This window comes from Desmodus rotundus, chromosome 5 (assembly GCF_022682495.2).
Source record: "Desmodus rotundus isolate HL8 chromosome 5, HLdesRot8A.1, whole genome shotgun sequence".
Taxonomy (NCBI): domain Eukaryota; kingdom Metazoa; phylum Chordata; class Mammalia; order Chiroptera; family Phyllostomidae; genus Desmodus; species Desmodus rotundus.
This window is the reverse complement of record NC_071391.1, coordinates 106007865-106029677: the sequence shown is the minus strand read 5'-3', so window position 1 is coordinate 106029677 and position 21813 is coordinate 106007865. Positions and strand designations below refer to the sequence as shown.

Here is a 21813-nt window from a genome sequence, read left to right as displayed (position 1 = left end):
CTAAAATGATTCAGATAAGCTCTAAATTTTTAAAAATTACTGAGTATATATTTGCCTGTAATATATGTGAAGAGTTGAAGGAAATAACATTGAAATGAATCTATGTGCCCTACCAGTCAACATAAAAAAGGGTACATTTCCTTGCGCTCATGCTCTTCCTGGAGGCATCCCCTTCATCTGTCTCCACCAGCACATCTACCCCACTGTCTCCTTTCCTTTCCCTCACCCTGGTAATCATTATTCCACATTGTGTTTAATAATCAGAAATTGTATTACTTTTACATAAAAGGCGGGATGAGTAGAAGGGTTGTGCTTCTGGAGTCACAGCTGAATTTGAATTTTTTTCTGCCACTTTCTAGTTGCATAACTTTGTTTGAAATTAACTGATTTCTGTGTGCTTCAGCTTCCTCATCACTAATTGAGAAATAATGAACAAAACTAATAATTGGGCATCACAGAATTCCATCACTTGTAAAGGGAGGACCGGGACACCAAACAGGAATTTGACTATCATTTTCCTTTTTAAAAAAAAAATCCTCACCTGAGGACATGCTTTTTGATTTTGGAGAAAAGGGAAGGGAGGGGGCGGGGAGGGGGAGAGAGAGAGATGTGAGAGAGAAACATTAATCGGTTGCCTCTTGTATGTGCCCTGACTGGGAATGGAACTCCCGACCTTTCTGTTTACCGGACAATGCTCCAAACAACTGAACTGAGCCACCGAGCAGGGCCTTTTTCTTTTTAATGCATGTATAACCTCACCAGTTGAGTTGTCAAGGTAGATTTTTAAGTAACAGAAAGATAAGTGGTGTACTTTTTCCAGGGTTTTGTTTTGTTTTGTTTTCAGTTTGACTTCTTTTAAGAGACGTTCATTATGTTTTAAAGCCTGCTTCATTGTATAAATCTGGGCATTTTCTTTTCTATACATCTTGTTTCCTTCTGAAATCACAGGTGTACTTTTCCTATCCTGCCTCATTGATTCATTCATCCAGCAGCTCTGTTTTGAGTGCCTATTCAGGATACTGGGATAAGTTCACAGGAGAGAGAGGCACAAACTGGTCATTTTAAACATCACAGTAGATGAAGTGACCAGGATATGTACAAGTGTGAGATGGGTGATAAAGGCGGGGAGGGGGGAATATTTTGCTGTATTTAAATTCTTAACATTTTCTGTTTTCACTAATAATACATAAAAGCTAAAATATTAAAATCTCTCCTGTCTTATAATTCTGCTTATAATTGCAAGATTACTACAGCTGTGGTGATGTCCAGGGCTATTAGTTGCTTTTGTTTTAGATATTTGTCTCTTACTGGTGAGCTGTTAGGAGAGAAGGTAAGAAAAGGAAAATTTGATTTTTCAGCTTGTATAAAATTCTCTTTTTATACTCAGACTTCCTTAGCTGGAGAAAAACTGACTCTTGGAACCATGCTCCAACAGAACCCCTCAGTGTTAGAGCCGGTGGCCCTGGGTGGGGGATCTGCCTCCAAGCCGGCCAGCAGCATAAAGCCAGCCTGTCCAGCTAGCACATCTCCTTTAAACTGGCTGGCAGACCTGACCAGTGGGAATGTCAACAAGGAAAACAAGGGTGAGTGTTTCCTGCTTTCCTATGGGTTCCTGGAAACTTTAGTCCATTTGGGGAGAGACTTGGCAACCTCAGTTGCTATGAGAACAGAGTGGTTAGAGTTCGTGTAGAATAGAAAGTGGTTATAGTCACCCTGAGACCTGACACAAATGCAAGTGCTTTCAAAATGGAGCACTAGCAAGGCGAACTTTTGATGATGATAGAACTGTAGGTAACGTTGAGACTTGAGACTTTTTTGCCTTCTTATTCTTATCCTACGTGTAGTTCTTCTTTTGTCTAAATTGCAGTGTCTGGCTTCAACTTTTTTTTTTAATCTGTGCTGTTGTCTCATCTATGTTTGATGATAGTGTAAAGAACATGGCCTTTGGAATCAGGTAGTTAGATTAGAATTTACATGATTCTGCTTTCTGGTTATGTTAAAAGAAAGAAACATTGCATGTCAATTTCTTTCATGCAGAGATCCTAAATGTAATGTCGGTGGATAGAATTCAACACTATAAATAAAGGAATTATGCAGCACAAACAGGTGCCACAGAAGTGCAGATGTAGGAGAAGAATCATGTGATGAGACAAAGAAAAGTAGTAAAACTTAACACCTATTCATGATTTAAAAAAAAAAAAATCTTGAATTAGGAACAGAATGGAATATCCTTAATGTAATGAGCTTCTACAATAAAACATCATAAATAGTGATTGAATGTTTTAATTGGTTGAATAGTTTTGGGGGCTTTTTTTTTTTTTTTAGTTTCCCTCTATGTTTATGATAGAGATGAGCACTACCTGCTAGCACTACTTTATTAAACATGGTACTGGAAGTCCTGGTTATTGCATTAAGGCAAACAAACAAGATATTAGAATTGGAAAGAAACAGATAAAGCTGTTGATATTTGTAGACAATCTAGTTACACATGTGAAAAATCTAAAAGAATCTGTATTTTTAATAAACATCTATCAGGTTGCTAGTTATAGTGTTAATTTACAAAAATCAATTGTATATTGCATACCAGGAACAAATAAATAGAAAACAAAAGTTTAAAAAATACCACTTAACTGTAGTATCACCTTGGATATTGGACATTTGTTATTTTCATACCAGTTGGAAATTCTTGTCTAAACCAATAATGTCATTAGTATTTATCCTGAGTAAGGTTTTTGGTTCCAATAAATGAAAACTAGTTCCAAAGTAAGTCTGTTAATAGAAAACTAGTACGGGATTTGCCTTTCAGAATGCTTTTCCATCTGGATGTTTTTGGTTTTAATTTTAGAAAAACAGCCAATGATGCCAATTTTAAAGAATGAAATCAAATGCCTTCCACCCCTCCCCCCTTTAAGCAAATCCAGCACAGTCCTCCATACTTTTAACAGCACCATTTTGACACCTGTAAGCAACAACAGTTCTGGCTTCCTCCGAAATCTCTTGAATTCCTCTACAGGAAAGGTATTCATTTGTTTGCTTTTTGTATTCTGCCTAGTAAAGATGAATAGATGAGACTAAGAAAATTGAAAGAGAAAGTAGAAATAAATCACATGAATCCTAGGCTTTCCTTTGTGGGTACAGAAGGGGCCATGTCATTGGCATGTGGGCTTCACAGGGTCATAGTACCAGGCTGGGCAGTTTTCTCCTGTCATGCTTTTTCCTGTACCCACTTCTGTGAGTTGTGCTGTCGGGCTGGGGAAGGAGACTTAGCTTTTTGTCTCGGGGTCCTGGCTTGGGCTGTTTTCTGAGTATGTAATTTATACTTACCCACCGTTACAGGAATGGGGTTTTGGTGGTAGGGAATGGCATATTTAAGACTTGTATGTTTTCTCAAATTCAGACAGAAAATGGACTCAAGAATACACCAAAAATTCTCGATGACATCTTTGCCTCTTTGGTGCAAAATAAGACTTCCTCTGATTTATCTAAAAGGCCTCAAGGACTGACGATCAAGCCCAGCATTCTGGGCTTTGACACTCCTCACTACTGGTTATGTGACAATCGCTTGTTGTGCCTGCAAGATCCCAACAACAAGAGCAACTGGAATGTGTTTAGGGAGTGCTGGAAACAAGGGCAGGTAGGAGGTTTCCTCTGCTCCCTCAGTCCAGGTCATATCCCCCTCCTCAGTACCTTTGTCAGACCTGATATCCCCTCCTCACACCCCCCGCTCCAAATATAAGTTGTATATTCTTTATCTCCTATTACTGTATTTTATAAGTTAGGGTGAATATAATTAAGGCAGAGTGTGCCTGTGAGGTTTTGATTGCTTCTGACTAGTAATTGGGTTTTGATGGGAGCATTCTGGACACCGTTATTCTTGTGCACTAAACCTCAACAGGAGGAGTGGGAGTATGACTAGGAGGCTCATGGGACTGGGAGGGTTAGGCAAAATATGCTAATCATGTGTCCCTTTTCCATGAATTAGAATCTTGTGCTGATGGCAGTTTTAGGTGGGCCAGAGCCAAGTGGTTCATCTTATAATTGATGTATAGTTTCCCAGGGGGTTTGTTTTACAGGGCAACATTGTTCCATCTTAAGTTTTGGTTGATAGTTTAGGTTTTGGTTTGTTTTCTGAACTTTGGTTTCTCTTTTTAGGCTAAACAGAGTCCTTGCTACAGGAATACTTTGTTCTTGGACAAGGCTAGGACTTGGGGAATTGCCATATAGAAAAATGAACGTATTTAACCCCCCCAAAATTTTTAAAAACTTGTTTAGCTTTGTGTACTAATTAGATTTCTTCATGATGACAATGACAGGCTGTATTTAGACCACCAGCATGGAAAACAATGTTTTTAAAATTCAACGCATGACTCATCCTAGATAAACAAAGGATTTGGCAACCTCAGGTCCATACTCCCACCAACAACAGGGTGGAGGCCATGACAGCCCTGCCCAAACGGGACTCTCCTGCTGACCTTGTCTCACACATCTTCTGCCTGGCCCTGAGCCCTGGTGCTGGTGTTCTGTGAATAATGGGAGCTGAGTCAGAAGGTGTGATCCTTGCTCATAGAAGCTTACTAATGTGTTTGAGAGCAAGGGGTGTGTGCAGCAGATGAGTGGTGAAGACAGGAAATGCTGTGGGAGCTCAGAGTCTAGGCTGGCACGTGGGTATCTGCGACACGGTGACGCACAGAGAAACAACCAGGACCTGCACAGGTATGGGGTCAGAGCCAGGGGAGTTTAACCAACATTTTTGTTCTCTTCTTTAGCCAGTTATGGTGTCGGGAGTGCATCACAAATTGAACACTGAACTTTGGAAACCTGAATCCTTCAGGAAAGAGTTTGGAGGTCAGGAAGTCGACCTAGTTAATTGTAGGACCAATGAAATCATCACGGGAGCCACAGTAGGAGACTTCTGGGATGGATTCGAAGATGTTCCAAGTATGTATTAAAGAACTTCTAGGGGTGTTGAGGATGTGAGAGGCGGGGCATAGGAATAGCACGAATCTGAGACACTTTGGTGGCAACAACAGCATTTTTTCAGGATTTTGGAGTTTAAAATTAGTGTCTTCTCTTCCCCTTTTTACAAAGTTTGTTTTTGATTTGAGAGAAATTCATCTTGTAGTTCTTGTAAAGGTGAGGTTTTGGGCATCTGCTCTTCAGGTGTGTCCATGTCCATCCTGTGACAGGAATGCTGTGCTTCTCCTTGTGCCCAGCAGGAGGAGAACACACAGCCAGGGCTTATGACTCAGCGCTGGTGGTTTCATGTGTATCTCACCTTCATATAACTTTTTCTTTATTGTTTAGCAAGGTAAATAGATCTGAAGTTGCCAGGGAATGTGAATTCATTTAATACAGAGTCTCCTGGGCACTGTCTACTTCATGTGGGTGAGGGGCGATTGTGGCAGTAAGAAGGCTTGTATGTCCTCTGCTGAGGTTCGGCCCTTTCTGTGGATTGGCCAGTCATTAAACTGTTTCCAAGAATATGAAATGCACACGAGGCCCTGAGGTTCACATCGTCACAGCAGTGGGTCATCACGCCCCCCATTCCTGATGGAAGGTTTGGCTCATTCATTCTTCAGACTCAGTAATTCAAGTATGCTCATTCATCACTCTCATTCTTTTTAGACATACTTTCACCTTCTAATCTCCTGCTTCCCTTTCCCTGTTACCCACATTTGTAGATCATGGCCCATACATCAAACAAACTTTATAAAAAAGTTATAGCTAACTCTTTTTAAGACCTTAATGGGGTTTTCCATAGATGCTGAGATGGAGTTTCAGACATAAGATATTTACCTAGGGATCAACATCTGTGAAATAAAGAGAAGTGAGAAGTGGGACTAGACATGAAAAAGGAGTCAGCTGCATCGCAGACTCCACAAAGTTCAGCCAGTGTGGCAGGGAGTTCTGGAGCAAGTATTGCCCCTCATTGTCTCAGACTGGGCTGAAGTGGGAGATGTCAGGGCCTTTACCCCCCTACCTCCCTCAGTTTCTAAAGACTGGTGCCCTGGAAAGGGCAGTGACTTGCTGAGGCAGCTCTTTGCAGTGAGGCAGACCCTAAAGCTGTGTCTGCGCAGCAAGTCCTTTGAAGGGGATCTGATGACCCACCTACCACAGTGTGCTATCCAGTTAGGCCTGGGTTCCAATCCTGACTTCTGATGTGTACTTGCTGTTATATGAGCTTGGTGGTTTAATTTTTCTGGGGCTCAAACTTTCCAAAGTCAACTGCAACTTGTCTTTTCCATGCTAGTGATCCACTGTGCACACCCCCAGTATGCCACCCACACTGAACTGCTGCTGGTGTTCTGAACATCCACTGCACCCTGTGATTTCCTGTCTTTATTGTTCTCTAGAGCGTGCAGTATTTAAACTGGGTTATGGAACAGTGCTTGGTTGACTGTAAAACATTATACAAATGTTAGTCCTCAGGAGTACAAGCTCTGAAGTCAAACCTGCATTGCAGTTCCAATTCTGCTGGATGACCTTGGGCATCTGTCAATTTCCTCATCTAAAATTGAGAACATTAAATAATGCTTAATCTTACTGGAATATTGGGTTTGATTATAAGGATTAAATTACTAAAACCCTTAGCAGAGACTAGAACACAGCAATAAATGAAACAATGGTTGTCATTGCTGTTAATCCTAATTATCAGTATATCTTTTCAAATTAGATATAGTTCTTAGTTCCTTGGCATTACCTGCAACAGGTATTAGTTCCGACTGTTACAAGAAAATAGTTCTGATTAAACTGTGTGTGTCAGAAGCTGGGGGCAGAGAGTGGTTGCTGTTGGTCCTAGTTCTCCCTGGACAGAACATCAGATAGTTTTAGTCTGAGTAAAACAAGTTGTTTCTATTTCATGCTAGCCTCAGAAAACCCCTCACTGTGGCCTTTGATTGTTACAATGCATTGCTGTTTATTAGTTGGGGAACTGTTTGCTTCTTCCAGAACTCTGTATATAGGAGGAGACTGAATCTGAGTGAGGGGAACACCTGTCAAAACACCACTGTATGTAATGGACAAAAGGGAGTGGCTGAAATCTCAAAGAATGAGTAGCTGTTTAATAAGCATCTAGAAAAGACAGGGACCTGGTACAAATGAGTTGCTGATATTTTTGTGGGGTTTTTTTGCTGCCCCTTGCTGCCTCCTGGGTACAAATGGATTTCTTGGCACCGTAGAAGATGGTTAGCAATTGATGGAGGGAAATTTTAAAGAAAAATAACATTTATATATAAAATGTGTCAGACTAGGAAGAATTTGCAGAGATAAATTTTATTTTGTGTTAAGCATAAAATGCTAAATTGCCATTTATTTCAGTCTGTTTCTGAGTTAAGAATAGGAACAATTCAGTTATTCTGATTATTTTTCAGACCGACTGAAAAATGAAAAAGAACCAATGGTGTTGAAACTTAAGGACTGGCCACCAGGAGAAGATTTTAGAGATATGATGCCTTCCAGGTATGATTTGGATGTCAGTGATTCAGTCCTTGACTTGGTAGGATAAATTCTTTTTTGAGATGGTGAGAAAATAGTTTTCAGGGAAATATTAAAGTTCCCATAGTTTTACTGGGGCTGATTTTTCATTTCTAGTCTATAAACCGTGGAGATGTGTGTTTTTAAGTGAGTTGAAGTACTGTTAACTAACTTTTAGGTCTGGCCGACTAATGAAAGCTCCACACGTTTGCCCTGCATTGCTGGGCCAAAGAAAAGGTGGCTTAGAGGTGCAAGTGCTAGGGTTCAGTGTGATACAGTCGTGTCTTGCATTAGACAACAAGATAACTAGATTGGTAGATTCCTATTCCTGATTGGAGCTTGAACCTTGAAAAGGATCCTCAGAACTAAGGCATAAATAAATCCTTGCGTGTCTGCAATTCATTGCTCAAATCTTTTGTCTGAGATATTCCAGATCATTTTGATGCATGTGGATGGTATAGGAAGGAAGAAGACTTATTCATAACTCTTTTAATTCTGATTTTAAATATTGTTAATGTTTAGCTATCTCCATCTTCATGAGCACAGACGTTTTGTTTATTCTTCTTGTGTAGAAGGAACAAGAAAATCACACAATAATGAATTAGAAAGGCAGGGTTATCTTTCAAATTCTTTGTTCTGTACCAGGTTTGATGATCTGATGGCCAACATTCCGCTGCCTGAGTACACACGGAGAGATGGCAAGCTGAACTTGGCCTCTAGGCTGCCAAACTACTTTGTTAGGCCAGATCTGGGTCCCAAGATGTATAATGCTTACGGTAAGGAGGAAATGACTACTTGAAAAAATTATAATGGAAATAAAGCAAATTAGATGTTTGGAAATTGCTTTCGGGAGAGGGAGAGATGAAAAACATGTATAACCCTAACACTTAACACAGCAGCAGGCTTCCTTTTGCATGTTTTCTTTCATTCCTTGGCCATATGTGTGTGTGTTTCCTTTTCATAGTTGTAGTTGTCAGGCGTATGCAACTTTTTACTTTTTTCTGCACTAATACTACATTGTAAAATCTTTACATGTTGCTTAATGGCCCTTTTCAAATTTTTTAAAAACTAAATATTAAGGTAACATTGGTTAAAAACATAAATTTCAGGTATACAACTGTATTCTGTATTTTTTTTCCTATTTCAGTTGACATTCCATATTATATTAGTTTCAGGTTTACAGCATACTTGTGAGACATTTGTGTAATTCACCAGTTATCCTACTTAATGTAAACTCTTAAGTTGAGAAACAAGAGTCTTCTCACTCCTCCGTGATTCTGACTTCACTCTATCAGATTAGCCCATCACAGTCCTTAGTAAGATAATTTTTAATAGTTGCATGGTATGTTATTGAATGAATATAATTTTATTAACCATTTCAATGTTGCTGGACATTTAGGTCATCCCGCAAGCATTCCAGCTGTTTTAACATCTACTTGTAAATCCAGTGTTCTGTGTGGGTAGGTAGTAAGTAGTTAAAGTTAGTATGTAAGGTACCCTTTGAATTAGGTTTTTATTGTTTGGACATGACTCAGCAAACTGTCAGCAAGGAGGATCGCTCAGGATAGAGATTGGTTTCTACGGTTACCAGCTTGTTTTGTGATTGTTGTGACCTCCACCAGTTTTTTGGGTCTTTGTCCAGGTGTGGATTAGAATTGGCCATTTTGAAAGGGTTATTTACCACTTTATTGTTGAATAAAGTTTCAGTTTGAATTATTCAGTGAATTTGATTTAGTGTTTTATACTTTGTCCCCTTTTTTCAAGTCCTTTTATGTTACATTTTTTATTCCTTCCTCCCATAACTACTCCCAACTGCAATCTCTCAGACTTGAGGATGGGATGGCAGCTCTCCTGAAGAGAGGGCCGAGTCTTTGCCATGTTTCTCAGAGATTTTTGGGGAGGGGGGTGGGAGCAAGAGCTTAGACCTCAGTACCGCCATTCTGGTACCTGGTGGGGTCGGCCCAGGGCAGCGCCGCGAGCAGGGCTGGGGAAACTCCCCCAGGCTAGATTCCCACCATAGTCCTGCCAGCATTGGGTGAGGATTGTCTGTGGGAGAGAGGACACGGCAGGCAGAAGTCCCTTTGCTTATTTATTCCCTTTGCTTCTCAGGTCTCGGATTAGAGAGCCCTGAATATATCTGTGGGTCTGCAGCATGTTCCCTAACTGAGTTCACGTCCCTCAAGCACTTCAGAGTAGCTGCGTGGTTAGGAACTCAGGATATACTCTGTTTACAGTAGGGTTTACAGTGAATTTATGTAAAGGAAAGCATTTTTCTGTTAAAGTAAATGGTGTAATGTTGCATTATGTTGTTATCCATGTTTTAATAAAATGAACCTTTATAGGCTAGAAGCGGTCATCTGAGAAGTTTCATAATAAATTCTCTGCTTGTTTTGAGTAGCTTAGCAGCAGATCTTTTCTCTCTAGATACCAACAGATAGATGGCAGTGTTACTCTGCAAAGCTCTTCTGTGACAGACTCCTTTCCATCTAGAGTAAGTACCGTATTTTGCCGTGTATGACGCGCACCTTTTTGCCCAAATACTGAGGGGAAAATAAGGTTGTGCAATTATACATGGGTACAATGATCACATTATCTCTTCTATAATGCAGAAACGTGAGTGTGCGTTATACACGGAAAAATACGGTGGTTAGGGATTGAGAATAATAAAAATGTGTTCATTTTCAAACACCTCATACCTTATCATAAACATTAAAGAGCAGTCATTTTTCAGATTGGTGTCTGAGCCCTTGGACTGTGAGCACAGTCGGGGACCTCAGGCTCCGGCTCACCCCTTTTCTTTTATAGTCGGGAGAACCAGTGAACGTGTTGAGCAGTGTGCCCTCTTATACTGAGTGTACGGCTGTTTGCAGTCTCGGCTTTGGGTGTGTGTGAGAGGGTTTCTCTTAGACCGCCCATCGTGAGTGCACTGTGGGGTTCGTGTGTTGCCCCAGAGCCTTTTTAGACTGTGACAACCAAAGCTTGAGCTCACCTGGATGAGCAGATGTCCTTTTGCCAAACCCCAGCTTCAGTAGTCCACCATTGCCGAGTCCTGCTTTCTCATTGTGGCTTCTGGGTTTTCTTTTCTTGCTAGCACATTGATTCATTAAAAAAAATTTTTTTTTTTTTAAATAATTTGATCCAGGATTTTTAGTTGTTCTCAGCTAGAGAGTCTGTCCCATTTTGCCTATCAAAAGAAATCAGAGTCCTTGTATTACGAGTTGGTTCATTATTTTTATAATTAAATATTTAAGAAATGACTTTCATAGTTAAAAGGTTAAAATAATTTAATATTCTCTTTTACATGATTAGAGAAGCAGCTTTTAAATTTTGTGACCAGGTGTCCCCCAGGGGGTGGAAAAGACTGTGGCAGCCTTTGTTATCTTTAGTAAATTTAGGGCATTTTCTGTTTGCAGGATTAATCACTCCAGAAGATCGGAAATATGGGACAACAAATCTTCATTTAGATGTGTCTGATGCAGCTAACGTCATGGTCTATGTGGGAATTCCCAAAGGGCAGTGTGACCAAGAAGAAGGTAGGCTGTGCACAGCACGAAAGTGGGGCTCACCCTCTAAGCTGGTCTGCGGCCTGACATCTGCTTTCTCTTGCTCCAGAAGTCCTTAAAACTATTCAAGACGGAGACTCTGATGAACTCACAATAAAGCGATTTATTGAAGGAAAAGAGAAACCAGGGGCCCTCTGGCACATATATGCTGCTAAGGACACGGAGAAAATACGAGACTTCCTTAAAAAGGTGAGCTCCTTACTCTATGGCATGTGAAGAGAGGCATGGAGAATAGCAATATCATAAATGACTGCATGCCAGGAACTGACTGGTTACTGGGGAATTACCACAGCATAAAATGTTAAATTTGTTCACGTCAGATTGGATAGGCTGAAGCTGGTTGTTAAGGACCAAAAATTTCTAACTGATTGGCTCATACCTCTGAAAAGAGGAGGCCTTCTCTTTTACGTCTGTGTTTTATGTTACAGTGCATTTGGAGATATTTTTATGCTCTGTCATAAGTTAGTTCCTCTGATCATCTCTTAGCATGTATTTGTTTTTATTGCCTTGAAAATACAAGCACTTCACAAGTTCTGTCATCCCTGGGCCCTGGGTTACCACATTCTGAGTGAGTTACAGAAGACCCTGTTGGTTTTGTCCACCCTTACCTAGTAGCAGGTCAGGGAGGCCTCCAGCCCTGCTTGTGGCTCTTAGCTTGTGAAGAGTCAACGAGATGCAGGGGTTTTGCAGATTCTGAGAGTCTCCTGCAGTTGGCAGGTTATTCACAAAGGTCTCTATGTGGAATTTCTAGTTAACTGGAAAGATGGGTATATTCAGTCTTCAACCTGTTCACCAATGAGGCTGCTGGTTGCAGCTCAGGTATCTGTAGTCGAACTCTTCAGTTGTTCATGAGCAATGGATACGAACACTCCTAGACCTTAACCAGCATTTTATTTTAATCAAAGTGTTTCTGGCTAAGGATCTTTTGACTCTTCAAGTAAACCTGCTGGTCACCATATTGTTTCTTTGATATTGTCACCCTGAGTCTGCTGCCTTAATCCTGGGTCTAGAATAAACAAGTTTAATACACAGCTATCTTTGTGACTGTTTCATAACTCAGATTGTTAAGTGAATGCAGATTTTTATTAACTACAAAATCAGCAAGTCTATTTCTAAGGAGCTTGAGCCAACTTATATTCAAAAGTCTAGACCAAAATATTGTCCAAATACATATTTCCAAAATATACAGACCACCAGGCTCAGTTTGTAGGAAATGACAGAAAAGGAAGCCACATTTTTTTTTCAGTCCTTCCTTGGTTCATTCAGTTAATGTCTTTGAGTATTACCTGTGTCTGCCAACAAGGCATTTGTGTTAAAGGAGGCCTGACGGTTACCGGCTGCCCACACTGTTCTGGGTACTGGAGGGATGCCCTCACTGGGCCATTGCATGTTGCTCAGTTTCATAATATTTTGAATATATTCTAGGTATCAGAAGAGCAAGGTCAAGAAAACCCAGCAGACCATGATCCCATTCATGATCAGAGCTGGTATTTAGACCGATCCCTAAGAAAGCGTCTTCAACAGGAGTATGGAGTTCAAGGCTGGGCTATTGTACAGTTTCTTGGGGATGTGGTGTTTATCCCAGCAGGAGCTCCACATCAGGTGAGAACCATTACTTTGTTTCTTACTCTCGTTTTACTACAAACTTCAGTGTGTGTGTGTGTGTGTATATGACTGATGTACCTCGGTGTTTTTCAGGTTCATAATCTGTATAGCTGTATCAAAGTGGCTGAAGACTTTGTTTCTCCAGAGCATGTTAAACACTGTTTCTGGCTTACTCAGGAATTCCGTTACCTGTCACAGACCCATACCAATCATGAAGATAAATTACAGGTAAAAACAGCACTCATTCCTGGCATTTGCTGACTCTGGCTTCACGGCCCATTAGTTACCTTAGAAAGAGAGTCAGTGAACTCACACTTGAAAGGCTTTATTTATATCTAATTTCACTACGTCCTTGGGCAAAGGAGGAGCAAACAGAGGAAATGTCACTTGGTTTGGTGTTGGTGGACACCAATGGCATCCAGAGAGAAAGTCTTCAGTATTGAGAATGAATAGATCTGACCTCTGATCCTGGCTCAGCTGCCAGACGGGGGTTTTGAACCTGACGGACCTTTAGTGCTCCAGTATTCTCAACCTCAGGGGTGGCAGAACAGAGTCCCTGGGACTCAGAGAGGGTCTGAGAGGGTGGGGTTTTTAGAGGCTTTTGATAGTCTGCTGTGTAACATATAATTTCATGTTTGGAAAACGGGGAAAATATAAACTCTGAAAAATAAAACTGTACCTTTGGACTTGCTTCTCCCTGTACTTGCCAGGGGTGGGGCCATGTGGCATCAAAGCCTATGGAAGGGGTCTTTTATGTTCTTCAAAGGAGGCATGAAGGGTTGAAAACGTACATGGAATATTGGCCTAAAATTGCCCGGGGGCCTTTCAAGTACTGACATTCCATATTGAATATTCAGTGTTAAATTCTGAGAGAATGGTATTTAAATGGTAGTGGGAAAGTAACAGATTTTAGATTTAATAGTAAATTGACCATATTTTCTTTCATTTCTCTAGGTGAAGAATGTTATCTACCATGCAGTCAAAGATGCAGTTGCTATGCTGAGAGCCAGTGAGTCCAGTTTTGTCAAACCGTGAGGGTCCAGAGACGCCTTCGCCCCTGTGCATTGGCAGTGAATACTGGCAGCTGTTCAAACTCTTCAGGCAGGATTCCTGTGGACTTTGAGATTCATGTTACCTCATCTTCTTTTTTAAACTGTACCTGGTGAGGGTACTATGTCTAATGTATATTTCTAGTGTTTACAGACACTAAGTGTGTATATTTAGTAACTATTGACAGAACATGCATCCTTAAACTGTGACTTCTCACCTAGTACAGAACTTCTACAAGCTGTAAAAATAAAACCTTCTCAGCTCTGGAACAATACTGCAGTTATTCTCTAGCTGTTTGGTTTGACAGTTCAGTCAAAGTGAGTTATAAGTTCTAGGAATAACTGCGCAGTTTATTTGGGTTGTATTTTGTTCTGTGTCTGTCTGAGTGTCCCCTCCCCCACCCTTAGTGTTTAGAAGAGCAGTGGAGAGAAATGACAGCTAACGATGCCATTCTTACCATTTGGCATTTGGATGGGCATTACATAGCAGAAATGAACTACTGTACAATTCTTGGGGTTAACCATCTTTAGTTAAATGAAATTTTAATTTAAATGAAGCTTTGCTAATTTTAAGTGTTAAGCATTTTGCATTAAAGTATTCATATAATATTTTGGCTCAGTTTATTGGCATTATTCACTGGTTGTGGATTCTTCACACCTTTCATCAGATGTTACAGGTGTATGAGATCGCCCCAGGAACTCATCTTAAACGCAAAGAAGTTAGATGCTGCAGCGATTTCCTAGTGATTCTTACAACACTAACGTGGAGATAAATTTCTTCCCAGCCAAATGGAAACCCTGTTCACAATTTTGCAAAACTAAATTTAGAAGTGGGAATTAACCTTCACGTCAGGCCTCAAAAGAGTCATAATTCCAAGGACTATTCATAGTGAAGTACTTTGTAACAACAAATATAAAAACAGGAAGCCACCATGAGCAAGAGTCAACAGAAATTTTTTGTCATATCAAACTTGTAAAGTTTGCAGGTTCTGGAATGATCCAATACTTACTTTATATTCTGAAATGTTACTGTGTTTAAAGAAATGAGTGAGTAGGAAGTATGATGGAAGAATGGGATTGCTAGAATCACCAGATTTGGAAAGGCATGATGGTGGAAATGAGAAACCAATGGCAGTGCCAATTAGAATAAAAGAGCTAAAAATGTTCTTGTACAAACTGGAAGACTGGTAAAAATACGTAGTATAGCATCGAAAAACAGGAAATTATAAAGAGATGCTAACTTACAAGCAAGACACAGAAAAATGTAGATTTGGTGATCAGTGACAGAGCTAAGAAGATGTTGGGGGTGGTGTTCAGGGACCAAAAATTATGCAGTACTGGTGACACGTTCAGATTGAAGAAGCCCAAGCAAGATTGATGGATGGATGAATGAGTGGATGAATGAATAAAACAGTAAATTTTAAAATCCACACCTGTGTGACATACAGTAATAAATTTAAAGACTATCCCACACAAATAGGTTATTAAAAGCAGCCAGAGGGGAAAAACACGATGTTCAAAGAGTGACAGATTAGCTGTGGCAGGGTAGCTCAGTTGGATAGAGCATTGTCCTCATATACCAGGGTTGTGGGTTTGATCCCCAGTCAGGGCACATACAAGTATCAACCAATAAATGCATAAATAAGTGAAGTCAATGCCTCCCTTCCTCAATAAATTAAAAAATGTTAAGTGACAGATTAGCCCTCACTGGTGTGGCTCGGTTGTGTGTCATTACACAAAATGGAAGGTTGCTGGTTCGATTCCCGGTTAGGGCACATGACCAGATTGCAGGCTCAGTCCCATCAGGCGCATATGAAAAGCAACTCACCGATGTTTGACATTGATGTTTCTCTCCCTCCTTTCCCCTCTCTCTAAAGATGAATAGTTTTTTAAAAAGTGACATTAATACTTGACTCTCATCAGCAACAATGGAAATCAGAAGAAAGATGTTAATCTTAATTTTCAGGTATGTTCAGAATATATCTGAAAACAAAAGTCTGAACACAGCACAATTCTTTTCCCTGTTCTTCACAGGCATTTTTAAACCAAAACCCACCAAAAATCCGGTTATGTTCAGGCCCTTGCTAAAGGGACTTTTCAGGATATGATTAGGGAAGAAAAGCCACATAATGCAAGGGAAAAAAATGGTGTACAAGGGAAATTTTCAATCCCTTGGATAAAATTAAAAGTGGTATGAAACAGAATTGTTAGAAGTCTAGGTAAATCTCAAACAAACATAAGACCCAGCAATTTTACTCCTAGGTATACACTCAAAATAATTGAAAGCAAGAATTCAAACAGGTAATTGTGCACCCGTGTTCCTAGCAGCATTGTTCACAATGCAATGGACAAAACGTGGAGACAACCCAAGTGTCCATCAGCAGGTGAGTGGGAAAAGCAAAGTGGCATGTACATAACAATAGAATATTTTTCGATCAGGACATTCTGACATAAAACGTGAATGATCTTGAAAACATGCTAAGTGAAATATTCCAGATACAAAAAGATAAATATTGTATCATTTCACTAATATGAGTGATAATTCATAGAAATTTCATAGAGACGGAAAATAGAATGATGGTTGGGAGTTGGGGGGGGTGGGAGGAAGGGGGATGGGAATCATTGGGTTGACCAAAAAAGTTCGTTTTTTTTTCTATACGATGGCTCTGGTTGTAGTTAGTTGTCTTTAACTTCATTCAAAACAATTTTGTCATATTGTGTTGTGATAGCTGTCGTACCAGCATGCATTTTTAAAAAAACTGGTGAATTTTTGTGCAGCCATTTTAATATTGAAAATGAAAATGCACAACATTTTTGGCTTACTATGCTTTATTATTTCAAGAAAGGTAAAAACACAACTGAAACAAAGATGGAGAAGGTGCTGTGACTGATATGTCAAAAGTGGTTTGCGAAGTTTCTTGGTACTATTGACATTTTGGCCAAGTAATTCTTTGCTGTGGGGCTGTCTTATGCACTGGAAGGTGTTTAGCAGCACCCCTGGCCTCTGCCCACTAGAAGCCAATAACAGGAGATGGCTGACATACTCGAATATCCAAATCAGTAAAGTTATTGGTGAAAATGAGAAATTTAGCTTACTTTATGGAAAAAAATAACAGACTTTTGGCCCACCCAGTAGTATGCCACTGGATTTAGTTTTCTGGTATTTTGTTGAGGATTTTTGCAGCTATCCTCATAGGGGACATTGTAATCTTATTTTCTTGTAGTATGTTTGGCTTTGGTATTGAGATATTGTTGGTCTTACAGAATGAGGTAGGTAATGTTCCCTCATTTAGGTTTTTGGGGGAGGTTGAGAAAGATGTTAATTCTTTCAACATCTGGTGGAATTCAGGGAAGCTATCTGGTCCTGAGGTTTTCTTTGTTGGTGTTTTTTGTCCTGCTTTGTTTTGTTTTTACTAATTGTCTTCGTTCGTGTTACAGGTCTATTCATATTTTCAGTTCTTCAGTTTTGGTAGTTTGTGGGTTTCTAGGGATTTTCCCATTTCATCTAGGTCAGGGGTGTCAAACTCATTTTCACAGGGAGCCGCATCAGCCTCACGGTTGCCTTCAAAGGGGCGAATGTAATTTTAGGACTGTATAAATGTAACTACTCTTTAACTAGGGGCAAGGAGCTCGGCACTCCTTGCCGGTGGAAACAAGGTGCCAGGCCGGATAAAACAAGGTGGAGGGCTGCCGTGAGCCTTGCGTTTGCCACCTGTGATCTAGGCCATCTAAGTTGTTGGCATATAGTTCTTCGTATTATCTTATAAATAATCTTTGAACTTGTGTGAAGTTGGCAGTAGTGTTCCCTCTGATTTTAGTAATTTGACTCTTTCCTGCTCCCTCCTTTCTCTCCACTCCCTTTCATCGATCTAGCTAAAGATCAGTTTTGTTGATCTTTTCATAAAACCATCTTTTGGTTTTGTTGATTTCTCTTTTTCTATTTTCAACTTTGTTTATTTCCACTTTAATTGTTTATTTTCTTTCTTGTAGCTTTGGGTTTAGCTTGCTCTTCTTTATTTACTTAAGGTGCAGAGTTAGGTATTGATTTGAGGTCGCCTTCTTTTTCAATGTAGGCGTTCCCAGCTATGCATCTCCCTCTGAGCGCTGTTTTTTGCTGCATCAATATGTTTGGGCCTGTTGTCTTTTCATTTTCATTTATCTCAAGATATTTCTGATTTTCACTTTGATTTTTTTCCTTGACCCTTGGATTGTTTTAGACTGTGTTTTTAAATTTCACATATTTGTGAGTTTTCCAGTTTCCTTCTTACTATTTTCTAGTTTCAATCTTTTAAAATTTCTTGAGCCTTGTTTAGTGGTCATATATATTAGTTTACCCTGGAGAGTATATTACATTTGAGAATGATGTGTATTCTGCTGTTGTGGGTGTAGTGTATTCTGTGTGTGTGTAGGTGTAACTATATAGTGTGTTCAAGTCCCCCTCATTTCTTTATTGTATGCTTGGCTATCCTGTTCATTACTGCAAGTTCTAATAGTGTAGAATTGTCTATTTCTCTCTTCAATTCTGACAGTCTTAAAAAAAAAATTTTTAGAGAGAGGGTAAGGGAGGGAGAGAGGGAGAGAAACATCAATGTGTGGTTGCCTCCTGTGCACCCCCTACTGGGGACCTGGCCCGCAACCCAGGCATGTGCCCTGACTGGGAATCGAACCAACAACCCCTTGGTTCGCAGGCCGGTAGTCAATCCACTGAGCCACACCAGCCAGGGCAATTCTGACAAACTTTGTCTTATACATCAGGGGGCTCTGTTGTTAGGTGCATATATTGTTATATCCTCCTGATGGAGTGACCCTTTAATCAATTTTTAATCTCTTTGTTGTAATCTTTTTTGATTTAAGATCTATTTTGTCTGATAGTAATGTAGACAGCTTGGTTTTTTAAGGTGTAAGGTGTCTACACCTTAAAGAAATATTCCATCCACTATTCCCATGGAGTATCTTTCCATTTTGTTACTTTCAATCTTTTGTGTCTTTGTATCTAAACTGAGTCAGCATAACAGCTGGATTATGTTTCATTTATTCGTTCTCCCATTCTCTGCGCTTTAATTGGAGAGCTCAATCCATTTCTACTTCATTACTCATAAAGAAGGACTTCTCTGTATATGTTTTATGTTCAATTCCTTCATTACTGCCTTTTTTTTACACTTAGCAAACATTTAGTTAAAATTTTATACTGTACCATTTTGCTTCCCTTTTTCTTTCCTTTTCTGTGTATATTTTATTTATATTCTTAGTAGTTACCTTAGTGATTACAATTAGCAATCTTAATCTTAATCTTAAAGCAATCTAGTTTTAATAATACCAGTTTCATGTCAATAGTATACAAAAACACTCTTAAACATCTCTCTCCCTCTTTATATTGTCAGAGCCCACATTTCTATATATTGCATGTCCATTAAAATAGATTTATAAATATTTTTGTATGTGTTTGCCTTTAACTCATATATTTAAAAAGAGTTACAAACCCAAATTACAACATTGGCTTTTATTTTTACCTTTACTAGTGTTTCTTATTTTTCTCATACGGCTTTAAGTTACTAGTGTGCTTTCCTTTCAGCCCAAAGGAGGACTCCCCGTATCTTTAGATGACACCTAAGAGTGTGGTGAATGCAGCCCAGAGTGGCTTCCCAGCTTCTCTGCCCCCATCCGCACGAGAGATGACATTTTTAGAACATTTCTGTCAGTACAGAATTTAATGACATGAGGCTCATGCTAACAGAGACTTGAATTCACTTAAAAGGTAAAACATTGAAAAACACTGATGCTCTGTTGTTAATGATTAATGTCTGTGAATCGCCTCAAAATAGATGGCAACAACCAGGTGTGCTAATAATGTAGTCTGAGAGAGCCTTGTCTAGAAAACTTAGAGGACTCACAATGCATCTGAGGCCACTCTTCCCACTCCAAAAGTTTCAAGAGTTCTGCAGAACTGTTCCCACTCCAAACAGGGTTCCGGATAAAATGCAGTAATTTTTTTCTGAAAAGAAATACCTAGCTATCATATCAGAAGATGGAGCTCAAAACTAAGTGATACGTGTGTCAGATGCTAGCAAAGAATTCCCGAGTACTCTGAAAACAGACGTGGGTTCAAAAGACCTGGACTGGCATTGTGGTGTCCATGCCGGGGGGCGGGGGGGGGGGGGGTGTCAGGAAGGAGGGCTCGTACCATCTAAGTAATGGGAACCAAGACCTCTGCTTCAGAGCAGAGTCCTGGGTGGGGCCGGCCCCTCTGGGACAAGGGCATTAGACGGACCACAACCATGGCCTAAAAAGAGTTTCGCCTCGGGCACTTTGTGCATAAGAGGGAGGCTCCTCTGAGAAATTAAAACCCTAAGCAAAGGTGTAAGATCTGCGTTTGTACTGGCCACAGAGTGAGAGCACCAAGCCCAGCTATTAGTATGGAAATGGGTCCCGAATGGTATGGCATTCCCAAGAGCTGTGGCAGAAGCAAACACAATCTCTCTCGGGTGCGCTTTCATGAGTCAAGGCACAGGGAACATCTGAAAAAATGCACCTTGCTGAAGAAGTGCTCACGGTGAAAAACCGAGGGATGCGTGAGAGATGGTTCCCCATGAGGGCAAGTCAGACGCAGTAAATGGAGAATTAGCACCCCAGGCACATGAGATGATAGAGAATAAAATAAACATCAAGAGACAAAATAAGAAAACACAAGAAGGAAAAGATGAATAGGTTGCTTAGTAAAAAAGGTGCTAGACGTGATGTAAGTAGACAGAGTCCCACAACTCACTGATTCATGATGGATTCAAACTGAAACCAAAGAATTGTAGGTGATCTTTACATTTTTTTATTGTTATACTTTGGAATAAATTGCCTATAGAGATTATGGAAACTGAATTATGTGACTCTCATTATATTTAAAACCATCTGATGGATTTAATTTAGGTCATAAATGCATAAACTTGTTGATTTTTGAGCTTTTATATGAATACATTTTTCCATAGGAATGTTTTTCTAGTTTTTAACTTTTTCTAATTATCAAAACAATGCCTTTTCATTTTTGAGACAAAAATATATTAATAGTCTCACTGACCTGAAATATGATTTCCATTTTAGTACATTCCCCTCCAGTTCTTGCTGTGCACGGTGCCCCTGTGGAGCTGAACTTACACCCAAATACAATGCAGTATACCCTTAATTTTATAAGTTTAACATTTTGTCATTAATTCCCCATGACCTTAAAACACAGTATAAATAAAATTTAAGTGATTACATAATATTCCTCTGGATATACCATTTATTTCATAGTGCATATTTATATTGCAATTTTTTATTGTTATAACTGTAGTAAATATTTTTGCATAAATCTTTTTATAGGGGTGATTATGTCCTTAGGCTATATCTATGATTTTTAACATCAGGGGACAAGGCTTAACCTTTTACAATTCATGTTTTCAAATGTATTTTATTTCAACACAACACAATTTATTGAGAGCAAAAGGACAAAGGACTCACAGGCATGGACAGCAGTGTGGTGACTGTGGGGGAGGGGGTTATAAGGAGACTAAATGGTGATGGAAAAATACAATTAAAAAAAGTCCTCCAAAAAAAGAGAGAGAGAGCTTTCCCCTATAAACTTAATGGGTTTTTCCTCTCATTATCAAAATCCTTATGTGCATTGTAGAAAATTTGGCGTGTGTGTGTGTGTGTGTATAGGAAAAAGGAAGAATAAAAATGAAGGAATTCAGCTCACTTCTGTGTTCAGTTTATAGGATCTAGGCCAGCAAAGGGAAAACTTCAATTAGAACATTTACTGAGCACTTAAAAAATTTGCAAAACAAGTTTCCTGGTTCGATGCGAAGGTGGTGGAGTGTTGGTTTATTTCATTTGACCTTTAAAGTACATCTGAAGTGAACCAGCAGAAAGGGGGGCCAGATTAGACTGCCTTTTCTAATCCTAGAACCAATGACACCTTTACAGCTACATTTGACTGTTAGCTTACCGAAATGTTTATTCAACCAAGACCACCTGTCAGAACCTCAAACTCCAGCTCTTAAATATATTTCAACTGGGAGAAGCAACACTAAACCTGTGAACTAAATTTACTCCACAGCAACCATTTCCCAGGAAATCTAAATTAAAAAAATAAA

The 21813-nt window shown here is 39.6% G+C and overlaps 1 protein-coding gene across 4 annotated transcripts in view; it reads left to right on the top strand.

Moving 5' to 3' along the window:
* KDM3A (lysine demethylase 3A) overlaps nt 1-14299 on the top strand; it is a 50419-nt gene extending 36120 nt beyond the window's left edge. For all 4 annotated transcript variants that reach the window (XM_045193785.2, XM_024558424.3, XM_045193786.2 and 1 more), the window contains exons 16-26: nt 1388-1583; nt 2846-3018; nt 3398-3634; nt 4767-4938; nt 7371-7458; nt 8119-8249; nt 10887-11006; nt 11086-11225; nt 12462-12638; nt 12735-12869; nt 13596-14299. In XM_045193785.2, coding sequence (XP_045049720.2) covers nt 1388-1583; nt 2846-3018; nt 3398-3634; nt 4767-4938; nt 7371-7458; nt 8119-8249; nt 10887-11006; nt 11086-11225; nt 12462-12638; nt 12735-12869; nt 13596-13676 — 1650 coding nt within the window. In that variant the 3' untranslated portion in view covers nt 13677-14299. The remainder of the gene's footprint in view (nt 1-1387; nt 1584-2845; nt 3019-3397; nt 3635-4766; nt 4939-7370; nt 7459-8118; nt 8250-10886; nt 11007-11085; nt 11226-12461; nt 12639-12734; nt 12870-13595) is intronic.
* Nucleotides 14300-21813: the final 7514 nt, after the last annotated feature.